The 14,685-nt window shown below is 37.2% G+C and overlaps 1 protein-coding gene across 4 annotated transcripts in view; it reads left to right on the forward strand.

Annotated features, from left to right (window-relative positions):
• stard13a (StAR-related lipid transfer (START) domain containing 13a) overlaps positions 1-14,685 on the forward strand; it is a 56,290-nt gene that overhangs the window by 22,265 nt on the left and 19,340 nt on the right. Inside the window, exon 1 of one of the 4 annotated variants that reach the window (XM_051909959.1) lies at positions 104-481. The exons of 2 other annotated variants lie outside the window; for them this stretch is intronic. In XM_051909959.1, coding sequence (XP_051765919.1) covers positions 250-481 — 232 coding nt within the window. In that variant the 5' untranslated portion in view covers positions 104-249. Of the gene's footprint in view, positions 1-103; positions 482-9,728; positions 9,911-14,685 lie in introns of those variants that run through there. One more of the 4 variants, XM_051909964.1, reaches the window with a different exon arrangement.

A 14,685-nucleotide genomic window follows, 5' to 3' on the forward strand; every position in this document is an offset into this window, starting at 1 on the left:
TGAAGTTCAGTTGGCTGCACAGTGCTTTTTATTCTCCCAACCCTATTGGCTCTTCTCACGGTCACATGACCATTAAGTGGGTGGTGCAGATGAAAGTGTGCACTCAGATCAGAACTGACTTCATGTCTAGGTGTGTTTGAGTCTTTTTATATTTGTCAGTGTTCAGTGAGTATATGACAAAAGGATCACACTTTGTAGTGTATTTCAGCAGTTCATTGGACTGTGTGTGAAAGTTAAGGGAGTGACTAAATGATAAGTTCAAGGGAAGCGGTTTTGGCAGACTCTGTACCTGTGGACAGTGGAGAGATGGACACAGTGTTGACTGACCTCTTAGACGAATGCATGGACAGTGAGTGTTTGGGAAGCATGACTCCAGAGACTCGAGATATATACCTCAGACTGGACAGCCACCACAGGCGTTCTGGACTACGCCTGTCCCGTATCATCGCTAGGCAACAGCTGCTGAAGAAAATTTCTCAAGGTATGAGAAGTGCTTTAGTTACAGTAACAGTTTGTACTCATCTTTCTTTGCATTTTGGTTATTATTTTTATTTATATCAGAAGTGTATTGTAACTGTTAGTAGATGTTTCTCCTAAAAGTCATTGGGAGAAATCAAATTAAAAGCAAATGAGACATTTTTTTTGATGTACACTAAGAATATAAAGCTATAAACATAACTGGAGAGCATAGAACATTTGGATTAGGAAAATAGTTTTATTGTAATCTGTGACTTTTGATTGCAATCTTTAGAAAATCTGAGCACAGTTTGAGAGTGACATTGAGATTTCTGAAACTCACATGTGTGATTTATTAGGGACTTTTTGTTAGTATAAACATCTGTATCAGCAAACGTGTCTATTTCCTCTCCATTTATTGTCATTGCTGTCTAGAAGAAACAATTTAGATATTAAAACGTTTTCATCTGAGGTTTTTCATTCCTACAAGATGAAACGTGAGTGAAACTTACAACACATTGAAGTTAAACATGTTCAATAGGCATTATATGTGACCGTTCTCATTTAATACTTTATTTTTTGTTCTTGTTTACATGAATATGAAGCACTTTGCACTCAGCTTTGACGTGCTAAGCCGATCTTCTGTTTTCAATGGTAATACAGGCTACAAGACAAATTTTCTTGTGTTTTCTAGATGTAAAGAGTCTTTGTGTTTCTGGCACTAGAGAACAGTCTGTCCAAATCCAAAGTATTATCCAAAAATCCACAGTATTATTAATGAATAACCCTTTTATACTTAATGTGTATGATAGCACAACACATGACAAGTGTTTTCAAAAGGTTAACAGCGCTGCATTACGTTCTTGGAGGTCTAACAAGGCAGTTTGTTTTGGTTTGTCTGCTCATTAACAAGAAGTATTACTGAGAAGCATATATACATATACAAATATGATTTGTTAAATGTGTTTATAATAGTACTACTGATGTTTAGCTTTGGTTTGACAGTGAAATGCTTTAGAGGTCAATAGAAATGCGGTGTGTGGCAGCTTTAGTTTTGGCTGGAATCTGCTCACGTACACGCACTTTCTCTTTCTCACACGGCAGCAGGAATCTTTGGACTGCATGCTGGTTATTCTGTCATTCGGCTCGTGGAGGTCTGGATGGCTGGAGAGCTCTTGTGAAATCACAGGCTTATCCAGTCATGACTGTGGCATGTGGACGCATATCATGCTGCAGGATATATTCACCTCCATCTGTGGAGGAGCTTAGACAAGATTATTGATTTGAAATGATTTACATCCCATAGTTTGATTTGTTTGACATATTATTTATTTGACATATATTTAATTTTTTTAGTTGTTGAGCTAAGTACAGTAAATGCATGAAATTCAGCTGTTCTCACTGCCTTTGTCTCAAATCCTAACCTGACCTTTTTTTGCCTGACTGCAGACTAAGTGTTAGCAGCTGCACCATGAGTCGGGTCCAAGAATACCCCATTCCATCAAAAACTGGGCCCGGGGCCTGTCATGTGCAGCACTTTGATAAAGTGGGTCTGCCACTGTGAATGGTTTGAGCTAAATGTGGATTGAAGGCAATGCCAGACAGAGACTGAAATATGAGCATCTTTTGAGTCCACTTGATTATGTCTCTTACACTTTCTTCAGCTTAGTGCATCATAAATCTGTTTTTGGAGGGGTCTTTTGTCAGGGAGAGGTCAAAATATATTGATTTTGATTCTGATTCACAAACTCTCGATTTGATTTGAATCAGATTTACAGTTCAATTTGATTTCAATCAGATTCACAAGCTCTCGGATTGATTTATTTCCAGTTCACAAGCTCTTGATTTGATTCCAGTTCACAAGCTCTCAATTTGATTTGTTGTTATGCCGAATCACAAGCTTTTGATTTGATTCCTGTTCTCAATCCCTCTCGATTCTGATTCACAAGCTCTCAAATTGATTTGATTTGGGTATATTTTAGTTAGAGATCCCTATCATACACCCTGCGCAATGCGGCGCCAGGCATGACGCAAGTGTTCTTTGCTAGTTTTAGCCCGACGCAGTTATCATTTTCGCATCCTGCGCCACGTTGTTTAAATAGCAAATGCATTTGCTATGCTGGTCTGAAAACGAGGTGTGTTCAGGCGCACTGTTGGCGCGTTACTATTTTGAGGCAGCTGAAATAGACTGCGCCATTGACCAACTGAAACCTGGTCTAAAGTCAATGGCGCAATATTTGTTTTGTTATTTAAAGAGCGTGTTAGTAATATGCGCCTATAAGCGGGTGCACAACGCGCATACACTCTGCTTATTACACACACAGCAGCACACAAACATGCCAAATATTAAAAATAAAAGGATTACAATGTAAAAGATTATTATTGTGTGCATAAAGATAAAAATGCTTTGGTGGAAGCCGGATTTTCCCGTAGGTGGTCTGCTCGTGCACGAGGTTTCCTCACTAGAGAAGCGTTCCGCGAATCCGCCATGGCGTGAGCGCTACTGGCTTTTAAAGGGAATGGAAGATGAGACTCCGATTGGTTTATTGAATGTTATGCCCAAACACACACCCATTACTCATTAAGAGAATAGGGACAACCCTTTTAGACCATGCGCCGGGTGCCGACCATTTTTCCCATCCTTAAACTAGCAAAAGTGGATTCAGACATGCCCTAAGTGCACTTGAGCCGTGCGCTTTAGACCATGCGCTTAGATCGTTAAAATAGGGCCCAGAATGTTAGTTTTGCTCTCTCTACTTACAGTAAGCTGTAAATTATACAAGGCAGTGTTTTAGACTGATTCAAACCATTATTTTTTTTTTAACTATTCATTAAAAGAACCAGCTAAAAGAGTCGCTCATCATCAAAAAGAACCGGTACATAAGTCATCTTGATCAATATATATTCTTTTGTATTATAAAACGGATGGTTCCAGTCTTTGATTCTGATTAGTTGAGCTGCGTTCAAAGCTGTTGTAATTTACTCTACAAACATACACTTGTGACCTCATTACATCAGAAGAAAATCATACAGGTTTGGAAAAATGGTTTGGAATTAACTGATGACAGAATTGTAATTTTTCAGTGAACTGTTCCTTTAATTTGTGGTTTGCAGCTGTGACAGTTATGTACAAGCCTGCCAACTACTTTCATATTATTTTTGTATTGGAAAGAAAAATATGTTTCATCTAAAAACAGTCCTCACCCACGCACAGCATACCTTAGAGATTCCTGACTGCACGTAGGTCATGTCTTTATAAGGAAGCCTGACAAATACACAATGAAAAATTAAATACTCCATAATTCTAGATCTATTTATTATTCCTCAATGTATTTTTTTGCCTCATTTATTAGATACAGTAGCAAATTCTTTTTATAATTAAATCTATATTAAATATAACAATATTTGAAATGAGTCATGATCAGTGCCCTTAACTAACCCTTGTGTCTCACTATGCAGAGTGGATTCCTGGATGGTGAATATGTACATTTGTCATATCATGAGCTGCTGTGGCATGCGTGTGGTTGCTTAACAGCAGTCAGAGAGGTAGGGCTGGGCTTCAGTGGGCCAGTGATTCAGTTCAGCCCCTTAATCCAAAAACAATCATCTCCTGTCTACATCTAGCTAAGCATTATCAAAACAATGACACATTAAAAAAGCGAGAACTATCTGTTTTTTTTTTACAGTGGTTAAAAGTGTGGTAGTTTGAAATATATTTGCATGGAATTTTCTGAAGGTATTAAAATAAGTAAGTAGTGCTGGCTTCAATTTTGCATACAATATATTTTTTTAAATACCACTATACTGCTGCGTAGCTGAAACAATTGCTCCAGTGATCACAAAGAGCGCTATGTAGAATGTATTGAGAGGGGGTCCTCTATTAGCTGCAATGGTTAGAACTTTGTAACACAACAATAAATAACCCACTCTCTTTAACATGGCAAATACCATGTAGAGCCCTATTATTTCCATGATGCAGAAATCGTGGACGGAATCATGGAAATTCAGTCACAAATGGAACGCGGAATGTCATTTGACAATTTTTGGATAAATGAATGTCTGTGAATGAGCACCGCAGCTTCATCTACTGCTCGTAGTGTTTTCAGCATCTGCCCTCTCACTATATGAGTTTATATACATTTATAAAAACATTATTTTTAAGGAACATCACACAAGTTTTCATACATATTTTAATTTAAACAGTACACTTGCCAAAAAATAAAGGAATTAAAGTAAATTGTTTTTAAATTATATGTACTCTGTACAGTAAAATAAGCCACTATAAACCTATATAAAAGTCCAGTCATAAAAAGAAAAAAAATAATAAAATATAAGAATATTTTCTCAGGAAAACCGTGATACAGATTTTTGTTCATACCTCCCAGCACTAGTAGCAAGGCAGGATTTTGTAGTAAAATGATCCAAAAAAGGAGTAGAAAGCCAGAGGAATGGGTGACAATGAGAATGGACCCAGACCGTTATGACATCATCATACTGTATGACATCATTACTCGCAAATAGAGTTTGAATGCTGAACATTATATTTAAATCAAAGGAGATTTTCAAACTTCTATCATACATTTTTTAATGTATAACATTTGTAAAAGCACACTCAAGATTGACATCAAAAAGCAAAGTCCTAATGAATACGATCCTCAACTGGATGGAACTGGAATAAATACTTTGAATGTTGCGATCCCATCGGACTTATGATAGCTACCTGAATTGTAACAAAGCACTGTTCGCCAGAGGAGAACTGGCCCCCCGACTAAGCCTGGTTTCCAAGGTTTTTTTCTCCATTTTAACACCTGTTTGCCACCTGATGTCACCTGTTGGAGTTTGGGTTCCTTGCCTCTGTCGCCTTTGGCTTGCTTAGTTAGGGGACACTTGACATTTGATATTCAACAGTGCTTTGATCTGCCTGCCTTGACACCATTTTCTTTAAGAGCTGCTGTGCAGCCAAAATTATATACCAGTATCACTGTAAAGCTGCTTTGACACAATCTGCATTGTAAAAAGTGCTATATAAACAAACGTGACTTGACTTGACTTGACTTAATGAAATCTGTGACAAGTGGTTTGAGCCTGAAATTATTGCAGGAAAGTGTGTAGGAGCAGTGGCGTCATTTCACCAAAAGCCAGGGTATGGCAGACCCTGATGACATCATCCAAACTTACTCCCTCGACATGACAGTCCCACTTTCTTCGTTCTTCTTCCACTTCAAATCTCAAAAGTCTAAATATTATCCAATTTAAGTGTTATTTTTAATATGATTACCAAAAGCATTTTTATTCGTAAAACTTTTATGTGTAAAACTAGAAGTCAGTCAATCAAAAACAACAGCCAATCAGAACAGGGTGTGGGCGGTCTCTCGTGCCATTTGCACTACACCAGAGATTGAACTTGAAGGCACTCGCAAGGAAATTAATAAGTACGTAATCAAATTCACAAATATTACACCATTTAAACATTAATAAAAACACATACTGGGCTACTAAAACAATCTTTGTCATAGAATACACTTGTTTGTTCACAATTTGAACGTTCTTGCTTCCATTTGTTTAATTTCAAGATCTGAGGTGAATTATCCATTGTTGCTTTTAATACGGCTACAAAGCTGGGAGCACTAAATGATATTCAAAGTCACTTTACACCCTTTTAACATTAAATAAAGTACATAAGCTAAGATTATCATTGTCATACTGTCGTTGTTCCAGCCACGACTTCGCAAAAAAGTTTCTAAAATAGAATCGTCGCGTGGTTAGGACAACTGGTAACTTAAACACCTCTGATTAGTCATTATTTTCAACAGAAATCCCTTTGACTGGCTACGATACTCCACCCTGCAAAATCACGTTGTGAATAAACACGTTGGCAGCGCCGTTGATCTTACATGACACGAATATAACAACCAGATCGCTTTAATTTTCTTGCTTTTATATTTTAAAATACAAATTATGTTACACATAGTAATATAACTCCGTTAATCCTGCATGCAGTTAATAAAATTATATAACTTGATCAGGCAGCCAAGGTATGGCAGTCGCCATACCCTGCCATACCCAATTGACGCCCCTGTGTAGGAGAAAATTAAAAAGCAGTATGTGATTTGGATGCAGTGCATGATTTGCATGCTCTATAATATCTATAGGATCAGTAAATTGAGTAACTGAATTGTGTGAATGGCATAATAAAGAACCAAGACATAATCAAAAACTGTGGCGGTTCTGGTTACTGTTTGTGTGTATCGTAATTGGTATTTGCATTAATGGTAATTGTTTTAATAAGAAAGGGTGTTACAATGCCATCCAGTTTTGTTTTTGTTTGAGATGAAGTTTCAGTGGGCTGACATCTTGAAGTTTTTCCCTTGCTCTTGGTTGCCCTCTGTTGGGTAAAAGATGTATGATCATACATGTCAATTGCACAGAATATTGCTTATTAGTTGTATTTATTAAGGCAAGAATCAGTATTAGTATTGCTCAAACTATTTGAACTAGCCCCAACCCTAATTATTATAATTTGGCACATAATTTGTCCTTATTGTTGGTGCTGCAAACATGACTAATACCTGAAATCATGTAGCTTGTGCTGTCAGAAAGATGCTGGTGAATCTGTGAATTCCCTGGTGAATGAGAAAGTCGTTTAAAAAAAATTCCATAGTCTTACATTGAAGGAGGAACCTAACTCAAATCAAGAGAGCAGAATATAACAGACCTGAAAGACTTTTGACTTGGGCCAGTTAGCAACACTCAAAACTTTCTTGTAACTGCCTAGTAACCATACAGAACATCCTAGTAGTAACCATACAGAACACTACAGCAACCACATAACATGCTAAAAAAAACTACACAAAAATCAATAAGAGTAGCCCACTGTTTAATAGATTGTTATTCTTTCACTTCTGACCCTGGTTTCCCTCATGCTATATGATTCCTGCATTCCTGTCTGCCACTTCTGTCTGTCTTCCCATCTCACACACACACACACACACACACACACACACACACACACACACACACAACCTCACACGTGCAGCCACATCTTGTTCCCAGAAGGGAATGTGTGAGGACTCTAGGGAGTGTGCCCAGAGCCACTTAGCCCACACTTGACCCTCTGGTATCTCTCTCTCTCACACATACAACAGTCTCTCTTTCTCCTCTGTTGTTATTCTTTTGTGAACCATTCTTCTCCAGTGTTATTCCTCCTCCTATCGTTTCACTGCTTGACTGCGCAAGAAAGAGAGAAAAAGTAAATAACAGACTATAAAATGGATCTTTAAAGGCATAGATCACCCCAAAATAAAAAAAATTGTCATCATTTACTCACCCTCAAGTTGTTCTAAACCTGTGTGAGTTTCTTTCTTCTGTTGAACACAGAAAAAGGCTATTTTAAAGAATGTGGGTAACCAAACAGTTGCTGATCCTCATTTACTTCCATAGTATGAAAAAAAAAAAAAAAAAAACTTTGGAAGTCAATGGGGATCAGAATCTGTTTGGTTACACAAAATTCTTCAAAATATCCTCTTTTGTGTTCAACAGAAGAAAGAAACTCATATAGGTTTAGAACAACTTGAGGGTGTGTAAATGATGAACTGGTGAACTATCCCATTAAAGCAGAGGTTTTCAAAATAGAAGCCAAGGATCCTCAAATATCATAATCCCCTTGCAAAGACACCCCTAAAATATAAAAGCAGCTATATTATATTTTCATATTCTTTTATACTGTGTGAGACTTAGGGCCTGTTTACACCTATAGTCACTTCACTTCATCGGATAGCTATCTGATTTGTTAAAACGGTTCCATTTACACTTGGCCACATAAATTTGTCTCCGCAAAACGAACATAAATCCAATCCGCAATTCCCACGCTGTATGCAAATTTATGGCAGTTCACATCAACGATCAGCACTTGTAAGATCATTTAGTCTCACTGCTTTTAATGAAGATGATTGTGTGTTGAGCGTCTGCGACTTACTTTCAGTTTCATTTGCAGCAGTTTGCGCAACTGCTTTCTGAAGAGATACTCAGCTATGCGTGTTGCAGTAGCGCTTTCATATCTGGCTATAACATGTCATATTAGCCTATAACACGCTCTCACACATTTATTTTGGGAGGAGTAAAATTTACATATGTGGTTTCAACCAGATGCATTTACACTTATCCTGTTTCATTTCAGAACCACATCCTGAAGTGAATTTAAATCAGTCTTGAAAGCGTTTGAGAGGGCATTTACACCTGGTCTTTTTACAAATGGATAGCTATCTAATCAGAAAAAACGCATGAAGTGACCAGGTGTGAACAGCCCCATTAAAAGTGTAGTACTGTAAAGATAACCTTATTTTTAAAGTAGTCATGCTGAAACTGAGGTAGCAACAGCAACTTTTCGTCCGTATTGTGACAAACGGATTATCGAAAAAAATATCAGTGAGATGTTTGTCATTTTCACCGCAAGGTCTAGTTATTATGTTTTGATTACGTAAACATTACGATTATGTGTAAAAAAAAAAAAAAAAAAAGTTAAAAATGAAACGTACGGATTAACCGTTTACAATAAGATCTATAATATACATTTAGAAAATAGACAGGAATTTTCATTTCATGCTGACTTATAATAATTGCCATGAATTTATATTGTCATTTGGACAGTACTAAATTCAAAATAAATTAATAAAATACTATCAACTCAAATAATCATAAATAGTTCCAATTTATTTGTATGGCATGTTTTAGAAATATTATAAATTGAAAACTCCTGCTTTAAAGACAATATAAAACAATGCTTAAAAATGAATGTAACTTCTGTAATGTGACGTATTATGTAAGATGGAGCTTGATTTTATCTGTCGAGGTTTGATTGGATCGAAATATGTTAGGCTGTGATATTATCGAGTAGTTTCAGAAAGTTATTACATTCGGATTTTATTGTATTACTATAATTTCTACAGTAATTATTTCTATAGAACATTTAAAAACAACAGAAATTGAACAAAGTGCTTTTCAGGTAAAATAAGTAAAAAATAAATATAGGTGAGAATTTCTCCCAACACTTGCACAGATTGTGTCACTGTCTGGGAACAGGCAGTTGGACAGGTTGCATCTCCAGCTGTGGGTGTGTGTGCATATGATCTATGGTGCCCTGAAGGTAAAAGCACATGTTAATTTTCTCACATGTTCATGGGTGAGGAGGAGGGCGGGGGGCTGAAGACTGTACATACTCCAGCTGTTTGGAGGAGTGGAGGGGAGGACGGAAGAGGGACTGGCACATAAGCGTTACAGTCAGGAGGTGAAGTGTAGAGAAAGAGAAACATACAGCTGAAGTCTGCGGTGGAGAGGAGCGGCTCTGGAACGGGATCTTCTAGAAGACTGACAGAATAAATCACTGAATGTTCGACTGGAAAATCCGCAATGGTTTTAGGATCTTACCCATGACCACAGCTGTCACCGATGCCTAGAGGTAGCACAAACCAACTGCATCTTCAATTTACTCTGAAGCCCAAATGGCTCATTTTTTTACTTTATGATATGCATCATGTTTTTACTATTCTGTCATTTTAAAAAGATTAAAACTTTTTTTTTCTTTTTCTTTTATTGGAAGTACACAGAGGAAATGTTATTGCTCAAATCATGCTCTTTTATGTCAGTTATGTTTTATTTAAGTGACTTTGTCTCTGATGTTTATTCTAAAATCACTTGGGTTATTTTCCCAGGAGCAAAATCTGATACTTAAACAAAAGTATCCATTTGCTCACCATCTGAATGTATGGCTGCCTAGGAGAAATAACTGAGATATTTAAATACGTCCTTTATGATTTTTCTGTCTCATGACCGAGTTTGAATATGGAGGACATGGTCCATACTAATGGAATTTCAGAGTCATGTTTAGTTAAACAAGAAACTTCCTTATGATCCCCATGGATGGATGTCAAATCACTTTAGCATGTGTGGGAAAATGGCATTGGTCCATAAGTATTTGTGTGTGTGTGTGTGTGTGTGTGTGTGTGTGTGTGTCTGTGTCTGTGTATTAACCCTGCATGCTCTGATGAGCAATACAGGAACTGTCTGGAGAGACCCCATGGGAGGCGTGTGTGTGTGTGTGTGTGTGTGTGTGTGTTGTGGTAGAAATAGCTAAGACGAAGAGTAAAAAGAGACTGCATGTTTGTGGGAGAGTTTGCATTACAAAGCTCATAAAGGATCATAGTTTTACTGCCTTGGTGGTCTGAGAGTCAAGTTCACACAGTTTAACACACACTGCTACACACTACACTGCTCATTGACACAATTGATAGTTTCAGAACAGAGGTTTACTTTTGCATTTTCAATATCCTGAATGTTTAATTCAGGAATACCTCACATCATGGAAGTAAAATGTGTTGTAATTCATGTTGACTGTAAATTAAATAGCATTAGAGTTGTTGTTTTTTAGGCAGCGTGGACTGGTGCTGTAGAGGTACTGTATGGGTGTCTCAGATCTCTTAAGAGCACAGCAGGACGTTTCTAGTAATACGTGGCCTAATGGGATTACTGTCAAACATTTATGATTCAGATACAGCTTTGAATGTGCTGTAGCACTGGCATTCATGATAGCATAAAAGAGCTGAACAGTATCACAAAGATTGAGATATACACACACATACTCTGCATGGTCTTAATATGTGTGTTTGGGAATATAAATAGTTTGCATTGGTTGGAGCAATGGGTTTGAATCCTACTTGCAACATTTCACCATCATGTTATTTCTTTTATTTATTTGTTCATTACTTGGAATGTTTACTTAAGAAATACTTTTTACTAATTGAGAAAAAGCCCATTCACAAAAAGTATGAAAACTATAACAATAATTATATTAGCGTCCACACCAACACACAGTAACGTTCTGTTTATTATAAGCGTGTTGTGTGACTTCTGGCTCTTTAAAGGGATAGTACACCCAAAAATGAAAAATCTGTCATCATTTACTTGCCCTCAAGTTGTTCCAAACCTGTCTAAATTTCTTTGTTGTGCTGTACACAAAGGAAGATATTTGGAAATTTTTTGTAACCAAGCAGATCTCGCCCCCCATTGACTACCATAGTAGGAAAAAAAGTAGTCGAGTGGATTCTGATTGGCTGTGGATTGGTCAATATTTTTATTGTTCATCGGCTGAAAAATATAATTCTGAAAGTGATTCCTTTGATATTTGTGCTAACGTTTAAGAACATTATTAAAGATCAGATAGCTTTGAACAAATGTTCTATCAATATTACTGGAAGAACGTCTGTTCTTAACCTTAAGAAAACCTTGCCAGAATGTTAACCAAAGTTCCCTGTTAGCCGGGAAAGCAGGAATAGAACCAGAACTAAAGGTGTATGTGGGTAAAGAAGAAAAACCCCCAGAAAGAATGCAAAGACCTGAAAGAGTCATTTGTGGGCCGAGGTGACTTTTAAGGACACAGGATCTGTGTTCTTATATAATCAGACATCTTGCCTGCTCAATCAAAACAAGAATGCCTTTGATTGTGCCCCGCGCCCTGTGGCATCCAGGCTCTGTGTGGCATCCGTGCCTGCTGCTCTCTCTCATGGCGTTCTGCCTGTTGTCACGTCGAGGTGATCAGGAATGCCTGGGTCACAAGGGGCTGCGTGTCCTGGCTGCTGGGATTAGATGCCATAGCAGCGTAACACTATGCAGAGGTGATTGCTTTGTGTTTGTTTCTGTGACATTTTTTTTATCAGCAGCTCTCTGTGGTTTATTGTGTTGAGTTGTGTGACTTTGGCTGACTCATGATGCTGCTTTGCTTTAGGTTGTGTTGAGGTTTATTGTTTTGGGCACCCTTTGTATTGGTTCGGTCCTTTGGTTCTTGGCGGGGGACATTAGATATTAATGGTATGTGTTAATTAAACTCTTGACTTCACAGCAGTTCTTTATTCCCACACTAAGGACTTAGGCCTACCCAAATTCCCCTCTGAGCTTTAGAAGGTCCCAGAGTCTCTTTAAAGTTCTGCAAAACAAGCCCAGTGGTTGGGCTTCATTTGAGCACTTCATTACATGTTGTTTTTACTACTGATCTGAGAACCATGCCTTTTTTTGTTATATTGAAGGCAAGCAGGAAGTTGAGATTAACCAATTGTAAATCATTATTAAAGGCTTTTTATTAGGGTTGTAACATTATATTGATATAGTACAATATTAATTTGCGACAATATGTATCGGTGATGTGACTGATATGTATAGTGATATAGAGTTAGTTTTATTCACGACTTAGCTCACTGTATTTACAAGGGATAGTTCACCCAAATATGAAAATTCTGTCACCATATACTCACCCTCATGTTGTTTCAAATTAGATTTTTGTTCATCTTTCAAACATTAAGATATTTTTTTATAAAATCTGAAAGATTTCTGCTTTCTGTTAAAGTTGGATGAGTCTTGATTTATCCATCAGGAATTGATTTGTTTGTGGAAAAGTGGGCATTACCATGCAGTTGGAGGGGAGGGTTTGAAAAATACGAAGGATTGGTGATGTCAGCTGAAAAGAAAAGTATTTTTTGGAGATGTAAAAAAATACATTTTAATGTATGATTACATTTTTTTTCTTAAATCAGGTAGATTTTGACCATGTTGACTTGATATAATGTACATTCATCAGCAACATGACATCCTCTTGATTCACAATTTCAGTAGATGTTTATGACTATCACAAATGATCATAAAAACCCATGTAATGTAATTTTTTTATGCATGCTAATGTCCATAATTACACACCATTAGACTTTAAATTCCTCCGCCACTTGCATGGATGTGTCTGTTGATAATTGACTCCTTGTGCGATCCGAAAGCCCGATGTTTTATTTAACTCTGTCAGTGTGAACAAACAAACAAACCATTAAAACAGAACAAACATCCACAGTGGTGACATGGGGGGCTTTTCCTGCCTATGACAGCATGGTTGGCTGCTCACGCTGAGCGTTGTTTCTTGATGCCAGTGTTTGCACTCTGTAAAAGGGCCCCATCATGTCTGTCTCTAATTGCTTCCATGTGTGAGTGTGATTCTGAGTGCTGAACTAGTATTGAACGAACATGTAACATACAAGGGATTAGTGTGTGTAACTTTCTTTAGAGATGCTTTAAATAGTAAAGGAGGTATATTCTACATATATTCATGATATATTGTTGAATAGTTGCTGAATAGTGGTTGATGTGTTACTTAAAGGGTTAGTTCACCCAAAAATGAAAATTCTGTCTTTAATTACTCACCCTCTTGTCGTTCCACACCCGTAAGACCTTCGTTCATCTTCAGAACATAAATTAAAATATTTTTGATAAAATCCAATGGCTCAGTGAGGCCTCTATTAACAGCAAGATAATTAACACTTTCAAGCACCCAGAAAGCTACTAAAAACATATTTAAAACAGGTCATGTGACTAAAGTGGTTCAACCTTAATGTTATGAAGCGACTTTTTGTGAATACTTTTTGTGCACCAAAAAAACAAAATAACGACTTTATTCAACAATATCTAGTGATGGGCGATTTCAAAACACTGCTTCATGAAGCTTCGAAGCTTTACGAATCTTTTGTTTCGAATCAGTGGTTCGGAGCACATATCAAACTGCCAAAGTCACGCCCCCCAGTGGTGAACCATTGAAATTTCAAAACACTTATGACATAACAAAAACTCGTTTACTGAAATCACGTGACTTTGGCAGTTTGATATGTGCTCCAAACCACTGGTTTGACACAAAAGATTCATAAAGCTTCAAAGCTTCATGAAGCAGTGTTTTGAAATCACCCATCACTAGATGTTGTTGAATAAAGTCGTTGTTTTGTTTTTTTGGTGCACTAAAAGTATTCTCGTCGCTTCAAAACATTAATGTTGAACCACTGTAGTCACATGAACTGTTTTAAATATGTCTTTAGTATCTTTCTGGGCGTTGAAAGTGTTAATTATCTTGCTGGCAATAGAGGCCTCACTGATCCATCGTATTTTATCAAAAATATCTTAATTTGTGTTCTGAAGATGAACGAAGGTCTTACGGGTGTGGAACGACATGAGGGTGAGTAATTAATGACAGAATTTTCATTTTTGGGTGAACTAACCCTTTAATGTGGGCTCATGGTTGAGACGTCATAACTATAACGATTTCTGAATGAGCAGTTTTAAGAATGAGCTCTGTGTTGCGAATGTTAGCAAATGTCTATATAGTATCTGTTCAAAGAGCAAAAAAAATTCCATAATGTGTCCCTTTACTGTATG

Source organism: Ctenopharyngodon idella, chromosome 10 (genome assembly GCF_019924925.1).
Source record: "Ctenopharyngodon idella isolate HZGC_01 chromosome 10, HZGC01, whole genome shotgun sequence".
NCBI classification, from domain to species: Eukaryota; Metazoa; Chordata; class Actinopteri; order Cypriniformes; family Xenocyprididae; genus Ctenopharyngodon; species Ctenopharyngodon idella.